At 40.1% G+C, this 19,538-nt stretch overlaps 1 protein-coding gene across 11 annotated transcripts in view; it reads left to right on the forward strand.

The window, feature by feature from the left end:
• The first annotated feature begins 5,541 nt into the window (after positions 1–5,541).
• msi2b (musashi RNA-binding protein 2b) overlaps positions 5,542–19,538 on the forward strand; it is a 271,166-nt gene continuing 257,169 nt past the window's right edge. For 6 of the 11 annotated variants that reach the window (XM_042223592.1, XM_005928510.2, XM_042223591.1 and 3 more), the window contains exons 1-5: positions 5,543–5,763; positions 6,113–6,153; positions 6,479–6,560; positions 7,191–7,275; positions 16,490–16,531. In XM_042223592.1, coding sequence (XP_042079526.1) covers positions 5,702–5,763; positions 6,113–6,153; positions 6,479–6,560; positions 7,191–7,275; positions 16,490–16,531 — 312 coding nt within the window. In that variant the 5' untranslated portion in view covers positions 5,543–5,701. Of the gene's footprint in view, positions 5,764–6,112; positions 6,154–6,478; positions 6,561–7,190; positions 7,276–16,489; positions 16,532–19,538 lie in introns of all 11 variants that reach the window. The other 5 variants (XM_005928504.2, XM_005928505.2, XM_005928503.2 and 2 more) reach the window with 2 other exon arrangements.

Genomic DNA, 19,538 nt, shown 5'->3' on the forward strand with positions numbered 1-19,538 from the left:
GGAGCTTTATGTGCAAGCAAGTTTTTGAATCGGTCAGAAATGGAGACTGTTTGGAGTGTTCTCTTTTAACCTCTAAGTTCCACCCAGAATGCCATGTTTAATCACCAAATAATACAAAGAGAAAAACAGGCTTGTTACCAGTGATGCACAGAGTCATCCACCTTGAAAAGCCAGCAGCAGGCTGCTTATGGCAAAAACAATGGCTGCCAATTTTGATCTCCTTAGAGTCGCGGTATCAATCGTAGCCCAGAATTAGGCTGGTACCCAACCAAAGGACGCTCAAACGCAGCAGATAAAGTTTATCTGATAAAGCTAATCTGTATTGACGGCTTGGGTCTACTGTGTATGCCAAGGCCCAGCATGTCTTTGAGCCAAGAGCAATGTTTTCCAGTCTGATCAGCTGAAAAGCGAAATGTGTAGGAATCTGGAAGAAATAACAAGGCGTACTCCAGCAGCCGGAAGACTGATGAGACAGGCAAAATTCAACCTCGCAGCATAGTGAGGGGGAAGCAAAGGATATGGTATCTCTCTCTCTCATCTCAGTGGCACAGACAAGGCAAGGTCAGTGTTAAGGTCAGTGGTTGCAGAATAGGAAGTGGTTGGCAACTGAGAGAATATATGGTGGCAGCCAGTTAGAGAAGAAAGAATGCGAAAAGGAAACAGGAGTGAAAAGGCTGGTTAAATAAACGGAGAGTGAGCCAGAAGGACAGAGAGCAACACTTAGCCAGAGAGGCTTGGTTACCATTCTCAGGCTCTGTGAGGTTTCTAAAAATGTTTTAGGCACACATAAACAAAGTACAAGTGGATAAACATGGGTGAAGGCCATCAGTCCAGTCATCCACAGGCTTCCCGTGTTGTCCGTTAGCAAAGGAAAATGCCGTTAAAAGTATCTCATACAGATTTAGAAATATTAACTTTGATTTAAAACAGGTTCCAGCTGAGTAAAGCATAAGTTAACAGCTTCACAATGGGTTTCTGAGAAATCAGGGATGGTCCATCTCTTCTCCAAAAGGCCAACACACACACCTCTCTTCCTACTGCTGACTGTACAGGTAATAGGATTGCTCCTTGTGGTGCTTTTATGCCATTTGTCATCATCTGTAAGACACAGCTCTCTCTCTACAAACAGCAGCCAGAACATTCCAGGGAGCAGCAGGGGCATGAGCTTATCTCCCAGCCCAGTGGAGCAGGTAAATGACGTCGTCATCATCCTCTTGTGTTGGAATCTGATCGGCCTAAAAAGAGACCCAGTTGCAAAAGGGTGGGCCATTAGGGTCAGAAAAATGCAAATTGTCTTTCGTGGAGCTCACTTTTAATGGAGGTGATTCTGGGGGGGAAAACGCACTGGAGGATCTTCTGTTCACACACAGTTAGAACAGTTTTTGTAACCTCCAAGGGAATAATCTGTGGACTTTTGAGGTTCTGCAGGTGCTAAGCTGGTATTTTTTGAGAATTTGCCAGCCAAATTAGCATTAGGGCAGCCTTATATGCATAAAGACTTCAAAGTAAATATTATAGGTTCTTTTTTTTTTAATATGCAATGTCTCTGAATATCGCTGTGGCCCATCTACCTGGAATGCTAGAGCGTAGCCTCTGGCACAGCTTAATTAACTCATCTGTGTGGTTACAGAAGGCATAATGGGGGAGAGAAATCACTCATCACCAGAACATCCTTCCTACTGATCTGACTTCTAACACTTTCTCTGTGTGCTAACAAAGAGACACAAGCCCGGTAATCCTCACAAATCGTGATCAGTTGACAGGGTTTACACACAAACCACCTTTGAAGAGACATACAAATCAATGTGGAGAACAGAAATTTTACTCATTAAATCAATCAGTGGACCACTGGTTAATCCTAGCCAGCTGAAATGGACCTTCAGAAGATGCCAAATTATTCCCGGCAAGATGAAAGAGGTAGTTTAGAGTTTGGTGGGTGGCTAATTCCTGAAATAGGACTGTCAATTATGCATGTTTCAGTCTGGCCCTCTCCCTGCTGCCTGAGAGGTACTTAAGCCGAGCAAAGAAGAAGAAGCACAGAGGAGAGGACACTAGAGGGAGACAATTTGTTCACATCTGCAGCCTTCTCCACAGCTTTCCTCGGGATTCTGAATTCCACTGTAATAGGCCCTCTGGAGAAAAGCACCCAATCCACAGTGATCAATATGAAATCATTCACCACATCCAAAGGATAATATTAAACACATTTAGGATGTGTCTGGATAGTTTCCCTAAGAAATTTCTGTTAGACAGAAAGTGCTTTGATTTTTCTTTTGATTTTTAGTCGCAAAACATGCAGGCTAAATAACATGTGGTGAACCTCACATGTAAAAAAAAAAATTGCCCCACAGACTTACAGTTTCAATTTCAATACATCCGTATTAGATGTCGTTCTTGGTGTTTGTGGCAACAAAAAAAAAGCCTCTTTGAAATCTGAAAGAATTTTTTTTTACATAGATATCTTGGTGGAGAAAGGGGTTACACATGATGGAAGAACAATTTCTCCAAGGTCAAATGAAGCTTCTGAGGGTGTAAAGTGATTACTGCAACAGGAAACAGGATGCCTCTTCTCAAAACAGCATCTCATGACACTGTCAGTGAGTCTGTTGCTTCTCTCACTTTCTTTTCCCCCCCTCAGCTCTTTCACACACTATCAAGTTTACTTCTTTCTCAATCCCCAAATCCTCCACTCTTTATGCAGAGGCTCGGTTAGTTACAAGCTTCTTCTTTCTTTTTTTTCCTCCCTTCGCATGCTGAATTTGCTCTCTATTGAGAAGCTGTTCATCTTTCAGAACTGAACAGTTACACCAATGCAAATGCAGGATTGAAGAAATCTTGAATTGCCCTTGAAGCTCCAGCAAATGACGATGAGCTCAAAGCATGCAGGATGCAAATATATCTTAAAAGACTTTGTCCCTGCGTTAATCAAAGCGTCTTCAACTGCTTCAACCTTCTTCTTTTTTTCCCGTTTTCCTTTCTATTTGTCATAACGTGAGCGCCCAAGTAATGGAACCACTGCTCGGCATCATTTTCAAGGAAATTTGTTCACACGTAGGCCACTTTGTTGCAGGATATAACCCCTCTCTTTCTTCCTCACCCACGACTAAACACTCAGCTGCTCCAAAAGCACTGCTGTCAAGTTGCTTAAAGAGCTACAAACATTTTAGGCGCTTTCATCAGGCGGTGCTGGCTGCTTCGATTAAAGGAGAACACTGCTCAATTTAAAACAATCTATATGTGCTTTTCCTTCACTGAGTGTTAAAAAAAAGATCTGGACACAGAAACCCCCTGTGAGCGTTACCCCACAGAGATCCAAAGGATTTCGGCTCGTCTGCTTACAGGTTGCTTTGGCGCCAAATCTGGTCGGCAATGGATCGATGAGACGTTGCGAAACAGCACACCCGCCGTACCCTTTTCTGTCACATTTAACTCGCCTCTCTTCATGCCGTAACAACCGCGGATGGAAAGGCAATAATGCTGTTGTTCACAAAACAGAATAATTCACAACTGCACCGTGAAGCCCGGGCCTCCAGTGTTTTTGTTTGAGCATGAAACAGAAGTTGCTCTTCATGTGTTAAATCCACTGTGATTTTTGCACACCTTGTGATGGGGCTTTTAAGCCCGTTGTTCCTCCGAGCTCATATTCCACATCAATTTATAACCCAACCACCCACCCTCCGCTAACTTTTCCTCTGTTCAGCTGCTGGGTGGATGCGATTTTCTTGCACTCACGTTTCAGGCACGTCTTTCAGGAGACCGCTGCGCATATGACAACGGTAAAGCAATCATAAATGCATCAGCAAATGGCATGGGACAAAAACAATGGTGCAAATAAGGCATAATAAGTAATAGTCTTTCACACAAGGTGTCATATTTCCATTTTCTTTGACACTCGCATACTACAAGGAATTACTGGCATTTGCTTTCGTACCTTTGTTTTGGAGATACAGACAGCTGCAATGTGGAGAGTCCCCTAACTAATGACAGACTTATAGCTGTTCAACTGACAAAAGTGTTGTTATTTGGGTTTTATCTAAGTCATTGTTTCAAAAACATGCTGCCTGGCCAGATAAGAAATTCCCTCTGGTAGAACCCTGAACACTCAGCAAAGACAGGCCTATTCAAAAAAAAAAAGAAAAAAAAAAAGTCACTGACTGTGAATAATAAAATAGGATAGCTAGTCATTTCCCAGAGAGTATGAGGCATCTTCTTGGCTCATATCAATGAAAACTGCGGTCATTTAATATTGTCAGCTTGACATCTCTGAACAGCAATCAGACAAATGTATGATACATAATTGAAACAGATTGGACATGTATTTTTTATTGTGTTCTATTGATAGCACGTTGCGCAATTAATGCATAGGCCCATATCTTAAAATATCTTAAAAATGTCATTTGCACTCATTTATTCTTAATTTCTTAGCCTGCTTTGTCATCACCTTCTTCAAGGTCATGAGGGGGCAGAGCAAGCTTATCTCCACATACACTGCACAGAGAGCAGGGCTAGCAGCTCATTAGAGGTTATCTACGTGGATGGATCTATAATTGCATCACTGTATGTAAGGATACAAGGCTTTATTGATCTCCATGGGAAAATTTCTTTGTTGGCTGTAGTAATGAATGTAGTAGTTGAAGGTGAGACCCCACCATCAGCTACAGAGGCTCTTCCTCAGAGAAGAGGAAGAGCCTCTGGAACATGTTTAAATAACTTTCTTTAAGCCCTCCTGGAAACACGTTTTAAATTCAGATTTTTTTGCCTATTCTGAGCCTCGTTTGAGCATTTTTTTTAAAACATCATAACATGTGAGCACAACCTTGCTTGTTTGCTTGTACAGCAGGATTGCATGGATCATGTCTGAAGGGTCCATTTGCAAAGACGTCAATAATTTTAATGCATCAACTAAAAATAACTATATTGACATCTTAGTAGTAATAATGTATAACAAATCATCTTGCAAAGACGAATCTGGCCACCGGTGACATTTATTATACTTATATTATTCAGTTATTGGCGCTCAAATATTCTTCACTTCGAAAAAAATGATGCCCCCGTGCACCTGCACAATACTTATTTTACACTTAGACCACACTCTTTGCTGCTCCCTGTCGAATTAAACCCTGCTTATTTCTCAGTAGACACTTAAAAGTCGCGACCATATGTTATGTTTTATTATTAAAATAGTGACTGTCCCACTTTTTTACGTCTTTCTAGCGCACTAGATTACACGGCGGAAGAATAACAAACGGTTTTAATTAATAAGAACAAAAAAATAATGTCTGCATGTCGCTTTTGCTTTTGCAAGCCTTACCTTTAAGTGGTAAAACAATTTGTAAACAGTATTAATTAAAAATAACATTTCTCATGCTATGTGTCCACTGGCGTAGAAGAGCAATAAGCCACTTTCACCTCTAGTGGCTTATTGCTTAATTAAATGACAAATCGGAGGATTGGTTTGCAGATTGCCTGAATTGACGTCAATTGGATTGGTTAGGTGACAGAGCCAGGCTCCGCCCCCTGTGGGCCAAGGTAGAGCATGCTGAGAGAGGGAGGAGGGAGCAGGGGGCTGAGCTGATCCCACGTGTGACGCTTTCATTCCCGGCTCAGTAATATTCTCATAGCGGGGCTTTGCATATCTCCTGCCGTATCTGTGCGTGTCTGTCACTGTTACTGTAGTCCCAGCCTATAGTTTGGAATAGATATGGAAGGAGACGGGAGTCAAGCCACATCCGGAAGCCTAAATGATTCACAACATGACCCGGGGTAAGGATATATTTCTAAATTTAATCCTTAGGTACGATTTTTTTTCATGTTACAACATCTTGGAGAGGACTTCGACTGCCGTGCTGGATTCGTCCCCCCTCCCGCACCCCCCTCCCAACAGTACGCACTTAAACCGGGCACGGGTCTGTTTCCAGATGCAGTTTTAAAAGACCTCCGCTCCGTAGCAAAGAGTGGCCTGCCCCTTTTATGTAGCCAGAGTGTAATTACTAAGCGCGAATGTGTTTTCATAGTCTTCCTTTATCCTTTAAGGTCGCTTTTAGAAGTAGTTAGTCGTCAAAATGGCCGAACTGACATCTGGACTCACTTCTGTTGTGTTTTCCCCTTACAGTAAAATGTTTATCGGTGGCCTCAGCTGGCAAACCTCACCAGGTGAGACTGTTATTCTCTTTTACACCGTAACCAGCATTTCTTGTTGTTTTTTTTCTTTTTCCCCCCTCTGTCGCTGTGACTGAGTGCTCGCTGTAGCTGCTGGCGGCGGTGTATGTGCGAATGTGCACTGTGCAGTAGTGTACTGTATGGGATATCTCAGTAGTGTGTGCGCACGATGTTATTTTTGATCTCCGTCCATCTGAAGTCCTCTATTCGACCCCTATGCGCATCGCGGGGTATTTTTGAAATACAGTGACAACAGCATGTCCATATGTTTCTGTCAAAATGACCCGACATATTTTTTTCTTCTTCTCTCTATTCACAGACAGCCTTAGAGACTATTTTAGTAAATTCGGAGAAATAAGAGAATGTATGGTGATGAGAGACCCCACGACAAAACGTTCAAGGTAAATACAGGGCTTTTCTTACTTTTCCCTTTCCAGTGCACATAGCGATATCGCTTTACTTTGACCGTGCTCAGTGTTTAATCCAGCGTGTATGTGTGTTTTGTGTGCCCGCGCGCCCATGTGTTCGTGTTCTCGCGCGCGTATGTCTGTGTGTGTACGTGTGTGTGTGTCCCCGTGCGCGCGCGCCTGCGTGTGGTTTCACAGCAAGCCAGATAAGCTTAAATGCTCACTGCTGTAAAGCTGCGGCCGAATGCAATTTGACATTGACTTTGTGACTGCACCACAGTTTTTTTTTTTTTTTGCTGTGTGTGTCTAGTCGTCTCATATTGTAACGTAGCAAATAATGATGAGCACTGTCCTCAGTTTTGTTTTTGTTTTTTGTGTTTTTGCTTTTCCCAAAATCTGCCACAGGACTGGCCGTAATCTGGATTAGAAATGTATATTTGCAGAGAAATGTTGTTGTGGCTCATAGGGATTGTTGTTCACACTGTTAATGCAGGTTTATTATTTGCAAGTTGCATGTTAAATTTATATTTGCAAGGGGTGGGGGTGTCATTTTTTAATATGTATGCAATGTTAAATTATTATTAACACGGCTGTTCTTGTCCTCTCTGTGTCTTTGTTTTGCAGAGGATTTGGGTTTGTTACATTTACAGATGCTGCCAGTGTAGATAAAGTCTTAGCTCAACAACACCACGAATTAGACTCAAAGACGGTGAGTTGATTTCATTTGTTCTTACACCAGAGTTCATTTCACGTTTTGTGTTTACGCTGCTCTGCCAACTGAGACTTTTTACTGCCTAAGTAGGGCCTTGTGGGTGGTGCGGTAGGCGAAGGGGGGGGGACACTTCTTAGGTTGACAGGCTGTGTCGATCAAGGTCACGCACAGTGGCTAAATGTGTGCTGGTCTCTTCCACAGAGAGCCTGGCAATAAAATAAAACACAACTCTGGGGTGAATATTACATGTGTTCACTTTTACTTCTCTGGCTGAATGGGGCCAGACACGCCCCCTTCTTTGCTGCAGCCACATGTGGCAGTGTGCCTATATCTCATGTGGACACACAAGGGCGTGCTGTCTCAGGACTGCTGCCTTGCTGCTGTTTGATCCAGCAGATATTGTATCATATCGTGCCCGATTAACAGATACTTTGAGTCTGAAAGGTTTGAGCCCTATATTAGAGATTAAACAAATTAAATATAAATTAATACAATTTTAAGCTGCCAGTATATTCAAACTAATTACTGTAATGTATGATAATCAGAATACATAAATGCATTAGTGAGGTAACAATCAGTCAGGAGTATCGTGTCAAATACTTTAAGAGTGCATGTGTAGTTTTTAAAGAGTTGTCTGATTTACTTAAGTAAGGTCATTAATCCAGTGCACATATACATACACTCATGCACTTAGGTTTAATGGCTGCCAAGCATTCTGAAATTTGTTGAAATTCGTCACCAGAGGAATAATTAAAGATTATACGATGCGCTGGATTAGATATGGTTCAGCTGCAATTATATTTTATCGAATCCAGATATGCCAGCAATAGTTACAGTAATGGAATGGTGCATATCGAGGAAATGTACTGTGCGCGCTCCCTCGGCTGAAGCCAACTTTACACTGGGAGGAAATATTTTTTTAAGGATTTTGGAAGATAAATAGATTATACTTCAGGTAGCAGTGTATAATAATGTGCAATCTACAAGTCTGCGTAGGATAAGGCAAGTAATGTAAATGTAAGAATTCACTGCTCATTCCTGAGCTTGAGTGTGATTGGCACAGAGCTGAGAAACCTGCTGTTTGTTGGGTGGCAGACCTTACTTTATATTCCTTCCAATTTTTTCTAAGCTGCGAGGTTTGTAATAATGTGGCTGCTCATATTATTGCTATTATTATTATTATTATTTTGAATATTCTTTTTATAATCATTATTATTGTCATTATTTTTGGGGAGCGTTTTTGGACAGTTTTCAGCTCATCGGTGGAGGTTTCATTCTTCAGAAGGGTTTATGGGGGGGGGGGTCGTTTTTCTGCTAGTCTAAAAATAAGCAATTTGCCTTCATTAAAAAAGGCACATAACACACACTTGTACTTAAAATTTTTTAGTGCGTGTGATTTTTTTTTTTCTTCAGCCTATTAGATATTTTGTGTTATGCTTTTTTTTTTTTTAAAGTTTCCGGTAATCTCTCATTCACCTCGTGCTTAGTGTTTATATGTTATGTCTTCACTGCTATCAGCTCTGTTACTGTGTTATGCAAATGAGGGAGACAAGGACACTCGGTGGGGTTATGTTGTGACGTAGCAACTATAGAGCAAGGGCAAGGTTTTTTAGCATTAAAATGACCGTTAAGTCAGGCCGATGACATTGCAAAACTTGCAGAACCTCTTCAGAGGGGAATACTTAGAAGCACTTTACGGGGGCTGCTTGAAGGGTTGGAGATATAAACATACTTTGATGCAGAATCTAGAGCAGTTTGATAACTTCAAGTCTGACATTTTGAATGAGCAGCTTTGTGACAGCTTGACAGCATATATATTTACAGCAAAGGTCATGGGGGGTATGAATAAGGGAGGAGAGCACGTAAATATATATGCTTACACCTGAGAGTTGGCCTGTGCTGCAGCAGTCTTATTACTGATGTCTGATAAATAGAGCAGTTGTTGCTTTAATTGCCTTGCCCAAAGGCACTTTGAGAGCAGTGCCAGCAGGAAACAGTTTAATTTCTTGTGTATTTTTAATACCGCTAACATATGTTACAATATTCATGGGATTACATTAATGACCTGTTAAAATTGCAGTCTCAAACCACTTGTGTTACAGCTGATTTCTTGATTGCAAAAAAGCTCCTTTTTTTGCCCACAAGAAAAATCGGTTGGTTCTTTTTTTTTTTCTTTTCTTTTTTTTTTTAGATTGTAATATTTAGACTATTTGTAGGCAGAATTTAATCCCATTATTAAAACAATGTGGGACCTCTTATGTATAATAATTGAGTTAAATAGTATTTTCTCTTGCTCTGCTAAAGTATAATAACTGTCGTGCAGCAACACTAAATCTTGTTATCTGTTGCATGTCTGTATAGCAAGTTATGGATACACTTTGTTCTTTGGCTACAGATATGCACATAAACAGTGGTATTATGTCACACGTATTGTAGGCTTTAGATCACATTTGGCACACTTATAATTGAGATTTGAAATGCACGAGAACTGAATGGTGACATTTTAAAGTCTGACATTGAATCATCATTAAGCCTGAATAGTGGCCTGTGTGAAATCATTATGCTTTGGAAGTGAATTATTTTAGTAATTTTGGTGATGTTTTTTTCCCCCTTGATTGTTAGATAGCATACAGTAGACAGCTGACAGGAAATGAGGCGATAGACCTGGCCAGACTCGATCAGGCAGTTTTGTGATTGCATGGTCGATGTCTTAACTCTTAATCCGCCGGGCTGTAAGAGCATAAGATAATCATTTAGGGACCCCGACTACATTAAAAAAAAAAAAAGCCAGTTTTGTTTTGCATACTCGCCTCTTGTTGCTGGTGGCGTTGTAGTTTTTCATCGCACCCATAAATCTGAAAATATGGATGATACTGAAAATCCTGTAATAATGGAGGTAATCAATAGCTTTAGTAAAATAAAGTGTAGCAGATTGTTGTTTTGTTTGTGTTTTCTTGCTGGACATTTTTATCACTGGCTGAGTGTTTGACGGCATAATTGACAAACCAACGATTCTGCTGACTCAAATGCATGCAGACATTTATATTTCCCAGCTGCTAACGTGCTGTTGTTTACCCGTCAGTGTGCAGTAGAAGATTACAAACCTAAGGCGGCTGTCTGTATCGTCTTTCTCACCATTAGTCACTGCGCTGTATCTGCGGTGCTGTTGTATATCTTAACATTCACACTATCAAGATCGCATTGCATTAGGATCTATCATATCTCTGAGAAAGTTGCTCAGTGGCAATGGGGGAAAAATGAACCAGTCCAGCAAATATGGATGGTCTTGATGTGTTTGCAGATGTTTGGTTGATACAGGTCTCCCTCGTTTGCAGTGCCTGAACGAATCCTTAGTGGTTTGTCTGTCCTCGGTAACCTTGGAAAAAAGTCAGAATGGCTGAAGGTGCAATGACAGGAAGTTAGGTCGTATTAGCTGTGTAGTGAAAGTGTAAAGCCAAAATCATATGGATGTTTTTAGCTCTGTTATTTTAAATCTAATATTTTTTCAGTATTACATCAGTGTCACAAACACAAACGCAGATGGTATTTTATTTAGTCTGATGTACTTTTAGATCAACTGCAAACCCCACTTTGATTTAAACATAAAATTTCCCTAGTGTTGAGATCAGGAGTGCTATAGAATCAGTTTTACTCCCAACTTAAAGAAGACAGGCACACCAACGCTGGTTTCATATGCTTCTTTATTTGGTATTAATGTTTTCTTTTGACTGTGTGCTCTACTTTTTGTCCGGTTATGAAAACACTCTAGCCTAGAATGAATGTGAATGAGACATATGGGGAAGCAAAGCCTGGGGGCTTCAAAACACACATGCTGGTAATTCAGAACATATTTACCATTTTTCATGATGCTTTGTTCAGTTTATAAATGTACAACTCAGAGCATCTGTTGCTGAAGATGTTTCAAGTCAGGCCTGTATGAAGAAGGACATCATCAATTTTTATCTCAGACATAACAGTAGATTGATTTGAGCGATATAAATCTTTTATTGTTATGTGAAGTTGTTACAAAGGCATATATGGGTTTATTTTTTTGTAATGTAAGATTTGATGGTGTGATACCATGTTTGGGGTTTCTGAGCTTAATTCACTTCAACCAGTAAAACCCAATGATATATGTAGTCACCCCCCCACCCCCGGAATCTATTTTTAATTTTTTTTGTCTTGGGTAAATCCAGCCTTTATAAAGTCACCCTTAGGTCAACCTATGCTTGAGGTTTAGGAGAAGCCAAAAAAAAAAAAAACAGCCCAAGAGCAAATGAGGAGAAAGGACAGGGAAGAGCAGCTGTTCCAGACAAATCTGAGCTTCATTCATCAGATAGGGTTAGGAAGTAAAGTCAAATCAGTGAGCTAAACTGACTCGCTCTTGTTTAAGTATAGCAGGTGCTCCATCTTCCGCGGTTAATTATGGCTGAAGGCGTTATTAGTTCTTTCTGTATCTGTTTCTGTCTCCTGTCCGCTCCTACGGGTCATCAGAGGTTTGTCAAAGCGGTAGTGTTATTTTTATGCTACTACCAGCAAACGTGGCTAATGTTCGTAACGCTGTTGCATATTTCTAAGAGGTAAAAAAAATATATTAAAAAAAATATATATATAGCCAATTTGCTTGTTGAGCATGACGGTAAAATTCTCATTACTGATTTGAGGATCATAACAAACTGCCTTTTCGTGGTGTTATTCCACGGCGAAAGTCAGCAGAGATTGACAGCACAGATATGAAACATTTATGTTGTAATTTCTTGTCTATTCTATTGCTATCACACACGCACACCTGTGGACCTGCTCACACACTTATTGAGAGAAGCTGCAAGCTTTGATAAGGCTTTTCCTTTTAGCTTAAACACCACATCATCATGCTAGCGTAGATATGTCTTAAGAGAGAGGAAGAGAGTTTACCCAGGAGCTGCATTAATATATGAAATCCTTTTGTAAGATGTGAACTTAAGATATGTGCTGTTTCTCTGCCCTGATCTCCCACAGTCGCATGCAGAAGCAGCCCTCGGAGACCCTTAAGTAAACGGCTGCGGAAGATAAAAAGATGATGGGGCAGGGTTGGTGGGGGGGATTCCTTCTGGTCTGTTCTCATTTATTACATTGACGTATCTGCTTGTATGATGTCTTGAGGAAATCCACTTTTGCTCTTCGTGAGATCATGTTGCATCATATTACAAAGGTGTATCTAAACGTAATTTGAAGAAAGGGTCCTGTGAGGGTGATGCCAGGTCTCTAAGGTGAGCACATACTCAAAAGATGTTTCACTGGAGATTACTGCTACGTGAGGTACGTCACCAGTAGTGCATCTTTAGCACGACACTGTAGCCTCTTGGTTCTCGTGAACTCGAGTGTGCACACTGGTTAGATGGTTACGATTCATCTGAGACACCCACATTGCTAAAGGCACATATACTCTGATTGCAGGGTCCATGGAAAATGACATCACATTAGTGCTTGCCAGTCAATTGTACATAACAGGTACTGCTGCTGTAATTGAATCAGTGCAAAAAAAAAAAAGTACCTCATACTGTGCATCCTACATACAGCTAAAGATAACAGTTGTTGGCAATAATAAAAGCCCGGAACAAAAAAATACATTGTCTTTGTCTCAGAAAGAATTGAATGATATTTGACACGTATGTACATTTGTTCTGGTTCGATATAAAAAAAAAAGAAATTTGGATTTTGCTAAATAGGTGAGCACATTATTGTTGTTTTTCACGGTTGCATTTTGATTACAGTTTACATTTGAACACATTACACCTTCAGTTACAGTCATGTTTTCAATTACAATACAATATTGTAGTCATATCTCCCGGACCATTCGACTGTGTTTAAAGCAGATTGTTCGTTCAGCTCCAAGTCAGATTGCTTGTGATTTTTCCATAGTAAAGAAATTACTCAGAGGGGGGTTAATGAAGTGTTGTTTTTTTTTTGTTGTTGTTGTTCTGTTGCTACTGTATGATAGCCAAATAGCTAGAGCTGAGTCAGAGCTCTGGCCCTCTACCCAACAGCGACACTCTTTGCATACCCTCGACGTATTTTATCTACCATCTCATGATTTGTTCCCAGAATTCCTTTCAAGAATCAAAAGAATGTACGAATATTTTTGTTGCATCCAGCTGTCGTAAAATTAAGATGAAAGCAATGACACAGTAAGAGAGATTTGTCTACAAATCATAAAAGAAAGTCATTTCTCAAACAAGAACATAGGCAAAAACAAACTAATAAATAGCTATTATTCATTTATCTTTTTACTGCTTAAAAAACATGCAAGTTTAGAACAGACTAGAGTCAAATTACTGAAACAGGTGCACTTCTTACATTAAGTTCACTCAACCCAAGGCTGATGGTATGCGTGTTACATAAGAAAAAAATATGTTTCAGGAAGGAAGTATCAGGTGAAACTGAGACACTATAATCTCTGATACAGCTGCATTCAGTGCAAAGGGTAACTCCTGCCCAATAGGTATGAAGATGCTTCCTACATGAAAACCTAAAGCTTTAATATGTAAAGCAAAGGGAAACAATTGCCTTGTCTCCTCTTCTTGTGGTTCTAAATTTCTCAGAGGAGTTATTTGTCATAATTTGTGACCTAAAAAGGTACTGCTACATTTCACAGAAGGATTTGTTAATAAGGCCTCATTGCCCAATTTGGTTGCGTTGCTCTGAGTGAGATTTAAGCAATATGCAGTAACGTTTTTCTCTGCATGTAATCATTTAAATATATATATAATTTTAAACAGACTACATGAGATTTTTCCATGCTGTGTTAAAGTGTTCTCATGCGCACGTTCAAGACCAAATGCTTCATAGTGAATAGAAATTCTCAGCAGGACAGAAAAACAATTAGTTTATGTGGTGTGGTAAAATGAGGTTTGATATATTTTGCATAAGCTTAAAAAGTAAGATACATTACCAAGTGTAGGACTTTGGTATTCAGAGCATAATGTGTTGTCTTTGCTAAAATAGGGTGCACAAAATAATTGAGTTTGAATTGGTTATGCCTGGGGCTAAGTGCTAAGACAAATCTTTAAATGAAATTCATTACAAGCAGAGTTACCGTGCCCAGGTGTTATTGAATTCATTTCTCATTTTGACCCGATTTAGAAAGATAACAGTAATAAGTGAGACTGACAGAGAAGATGACAGTGACATTGCACATCATGGTTTTCCTTCAAACAGATTAAAATGTAGTCAGTTTCAATGGCTTAATTGATCCGTGCAGATGGTGAATTTTCATCTCGTGTTTTCTTTCCATTGTTTTCCTCAGCGTGATGAGATATCGTTTTCTTAAATAAATCCATCTGTGCCGAGAGAGTAGGAATGCATAGAATTGATATAGTAATTGTAAATATGTCAGTGTGACACGTAGCACAATATGGAACAACATGAAGAGTTTCATGATTTTCTTTTTCTTTCTTTCTTTTTCCCCCCCTCAAATTCAAATTTGCATCCAGGCGATGAGAGTTTAGGATGACATTGCTGTTTCAGACAGTTCCTCTTCACTGTAAGTGCAAGGTTGATGAGACCCCCCCCACCACATACCTTTATACCAGAGAAATTAATGAGGAAGATGTAGCTAATGAGATAACAAGCACAAGATGGAGAAACAGGCTGATCTGACGCATCCTCCCAGTTATTTGGCAATATCTGGAGGCGTCACCGGCCCCAGACTCTCATTTTCTTCCTGTCATATTCAATCAGCAATTCCTGCCTAAAATAAAAGCGGGCCTCTGCTGCGACCACGACCAGCGGAACATTGGTGTGGCTGGTCTCCACGCCAACTTTATTTTAACACTGGGGGTTCTTTCTTTGTTTTTGCTATACAGCATCGACAGCTAATTTGGGAGCACCAGTATTTAGGCCTAAAAAACAAAAATGGTAATTTACAGCAATTAATATGTGGTTTCCTATGGTACATTGCTCAGTGCACTGAGTGTTGTGCCTAGAATGTGTCATTGAGCTCCATCAATTGTAGATAATTTGCCACAGTGAGTAATGAGGCCGGTGATATTGGCCAGCTCTCTTTAAATGCTTTGGTCTGCCTAGTGACAATCATGACGGGAAACAAAGCCAGTTGCTGGACTAAACTGTGCACCTGTATCATTTATAAGGAACCAGGCTAGCTGATAGGCCAACAGTAAATTTAAACGATAAGCTGTTTTGCAGTAGGGATTAATATACTGAGTAATCAGGTTCTTTTACTGCAGTTTACAAATGAACTGGTCACTGAGATTATACATCTACGATTTAACCTTATTTAAAAAATATATCAATGTGTTCTTTGCCAGTAGTTTAGCTGAACAACATCGATTCTATGGCTATGATTCTTTCATAGCAGGCACTTCCCTATACATTGTTTTCAACTTTCGGTAGTAGCTCCTTAACGTAGACGGAGATTAAAGCTGCCACGAAGCTGCTGTGATATAAACATGACAAAGACAAAGACCTCAGGATCTCTGGAGGACAAAGAAGGGACGGCGTCCTTCATTTTCAGTGTGTGGCAGTTTTTCATAGCAGGGGGAAACCGTGGCACACTGTTCTCTTACCAGTCTCTGTAGTCTGTCAGCTACCCAGAGCCATGACCTAGTCTGCCCTTTAGTGAAACGTCACCCTATCCTTAACCCGACTGTGTCAAAGATTAGGCACAGTAATGTAGCGGTACCACCGTTTTACAGAAATGGCTTCGTTCTGTGTTATTTTTACTGTTTTGCTGTTCTATTCATATTGACTTTAATTTGTAATTGTGATAACTTTGTCAGCTCTTAAAGGCGACTCTAGGTTTGAAGAGTACATGTTAATTATGAAGCTTCTGTAAATCTTAAAAATGATGAATTATTATCATTGTTCACAAGTTCTCAGCCATTGATGAGATATTCAAGCAATTTGAAAAAGAAAGGTTTGTTCTTCCTCTTGATTTACGCATTCATAGATCAAAATATTCTCTGGGGGTTCCTGTTTAAAAATAAATAAATAAATAATCCAACATCATAGCCATATAATAAATACCCATTATAGTACAACTGCCACTGAAGTACTAGTAATTACATTCTCAATGAGTCTGAAGGAGTCAAAATGCGGCAGTGTGGCGGTTTCACCCTGGGGTCCTTTGTGGACACCTGTTCGGTGCTTTTCACCCCGAAGATATACCAGCCTATCCTTTAACAACAATTTTGCTATTCTTTTCTCATTTCAGATTGATCCTAAGGTTGCCTTTCCCCGTCGCGCCCAGCCTAAGGTAAGAATAAATTGGTCACTATCCCCGCTCAAAGAAAATGATTATGTCTCATGTCACTAGCTTACCTAATTTTGTGTGCTCACACAGCAGATACGAAGAGATAAAAAAAAAATAGTCTGCACCCATTGTTCTCACCTTGTCTGCGCTGTTTCACCAAAGCAATTAAAGTTGAAAACATGAGACTTAAAGGAAATTTTCAGCATGATTAAGGTTATGTTATTTTCTGTGTTACCCCACTGTTTTCTATCCATATAATATTTTTCCATTGTTTTTATCCTGATTTGCTTATTTCATCCCTCATCACAGCTGTTTGCAGTGGCAAATGTTTTGAAATGAACTCTGTCTTATTATGACAATCCTGTAGCAGAGGTTTCCGATTTTAGTCTGCAGCAGTATTAAATCAAGCTTTATTGTCTGTTTAAAGCATCAGAGTCTAAGTGGTGAAACCATCTTGCTTTGGCAACTTGCCTCTTGACTTGACAGGGTCATGACTGACAGGAGACGGGCTCTAATATATCTGCAGAGAATGCAGGCTATTGGTTGAAACGTTTACATTTGGGTGAAAGGAGGAAATCTGATTATTTGAAAGTGGAATCAAGACCTTCCTTTCATGTGGTTTTGAAGGTGCACATTATGCAGAACGGTGAATTATATTTTGGAGTGAACAGGCCTGTATTACCCTGACTGAATTTGCGAGAGATGATTGGTGACTTTTCAGTGACAGTGATGAATTGCATTTACTGGTTGAATTCGAAGTCTGTTGAGTTGGTCTGGAGTTGAATGGGATTGAATATCACAAGTGATTAAGAAATATCTTTGTTGTGTTGCATGCATGTAGAATTTCTCACAATTAGCACTGAAACAATGGGTGATTTTAAAAAATAAGCCCAACTCCAATCACGCAGGAACTGTGGTACAGGCTCTTCATGATGCGCATTATCTTTTGTCTTCTTGATTACTGTTCTTGAGCAGTTCTATTGACAATTAAAAATTCAGCATGTGCAGATGGTGTTGTGGCATACAGTCAAAGGCTTTGTTGACATGCCCTCTCACACCATCCCCCAGCTTTTACTGTGGAGGCTATAGCACAGCACACTGTAGCGCTATTCAGCATCGCTATCAGGGCTTTTTCCACCTAAACCAGGTGGAAATCGATAATAGATTTTCTCCTTTCCACCGGATCAGAGAGAGGCATTGTTAAAGACTTGGTTAGGTTTCAAATAAGGAATTGGCAGTGCAGACTTTCAAAGCCACAGCACATGGTGACTTAAGGATATCGGCATATGGCTGAAAAACTACCAGTGTTTCTCTGTTTTCTTGTGTGGCAAGTATATCACTTTAACTTCGTCTGCTGTAAGCCCTGCTCATAAATGTCCAAGGTGCAGTAAAACAGCTCAGATGTTTGATGATGCTTCCAGTTTTTAAGTGAACCAGAAACTCCACTGCTGTCGTGGTTATTGCTGATCTTTTTTTAAAAGAGCATTATACCACTTTTTTTTTGCCATGACTCACACAGAAATACAATATTTTGAGCAGTTCTACAGGTCTTAAACATATTTGTCATTCTACCTTGCGTGATTCATAACTCAGTGAAGTAATGACACAATAACAGAATTTGTGGCACTACACAAACCTTGTACCAGTGATTTATAAAATGGCTATAGGGCAAGCTTGTTAGAGGAGAGAAATGGCTGTATTGAATGTGGATTATAAAGGATCTTAAAGCAATGGGATTAAGCCAGATAGATTAACATTGCATGGGTTTGTACTTTAAAAGACCTTTAAAAGAAGTCTAATTTAGAACTTCCCATTTAGAAAGTTCTCTCTGTCTCTCTGTGGCGGATACTTTCTTTTGTCCCTTTTCCCCAACTCCGCTGTGTGCCTGCCTGGAAATAGGGATTTGTTTAAGGAGGCTCGTCTTGGCAGTTGCCTCGGCGGCACGAGCTTCGGGGAGCAAATCGTGACGAGACCAATCAGTGTTAATTTTCTCACGGCTAGCAATGACCTCACAGGTGAACCCTGCCAATGACCTCGTGCTGCCGAACGCTGCGGCATAGTAACTCTATACAGTATGTACATCACGTAGAGTAATGCTGAAAACAGGCAGGAGGTGAAGGTGAACACGGAGGACATTTCACTGTAAACAACTGAAGGTGTTAGCACTGGGATGACAGGATCACAGGAAAAACATCTTGTATCAGCAGGCATAACTGACACTGACCCAAACACGGACAGTTCCAAGTGTCAAGAGACAGTGAGAAAAGCGACAGACGATTATTGGGGTACCTGAAAGTGGACACGCCCTTATTTTGATTCATATCTGACGTAGCATGTACGACAAATCAGTTTGCCTTCATTTGTCCCGTTTAAGAACAAATGTGAAACCTTTGTGTTTCTAATGTCAGCATTGTATGAAATGTAAGTTGCTGTCATAATAAGACAGTTGACTTTTTTGTTTTTGTTTGTACGAGTCAGTTTTTTGCAGATATGACGAGTAAGTCACAGAGCACTGTTTCCCTCTGATTTCCACCCAGCGTTTGAGAATCATGTATATGTATGATTTGAGTAATCTTAGGGGGGTTTTGTGACTATCTGCACCAGAATATTGGTAAAGGGCACAGAGGGGAGATAACCACAGGTCCTGTCAATCAAAGAAAACAGGCTAAAGAAATGCAAACTGGCACCCACATTACAAATGAATAATGTCACCCAACTAAAGCTTATCTCATGACTTAAAAAGAACATTTTGTATTATAAATAGAAGCTGTGCTTACAAGTCATGTCAAAGGTATCAATATAGACCGGTCCACAAATATTCAGGGATTAGGTTGCATCTGAGGATGATTGACAGATGAGAATGAAAGGATTAAACAATGATGATGTGATGCAAAGTGCTTTATGCACATTCATTTATGCCTCGTCTCCTCTTAGCCTGGCTGGGGATAGCCGTGGCTTTGTTAGATAGTCTGCTAAAAGTAGCCTTAGAATGCCACGATTTCTCTGCAAA

The sequence above is a fragment of the Haplochromis burtoni genome, unplaced genomic scaffold (genome assembly GCF_018398535.1).
Source record: "Haplochromis burtoni strain Fernald_Lab_line unplaced genomic scaffold, NCSU_Asbu1 Contig_115, whole genome shotgun sequence".
NCBI lineage: Eukaryota > Metazoa > Chordata > Actinopteri > Cichliformes > Cichlidae > Haplochromis > Haplochromis burtoni.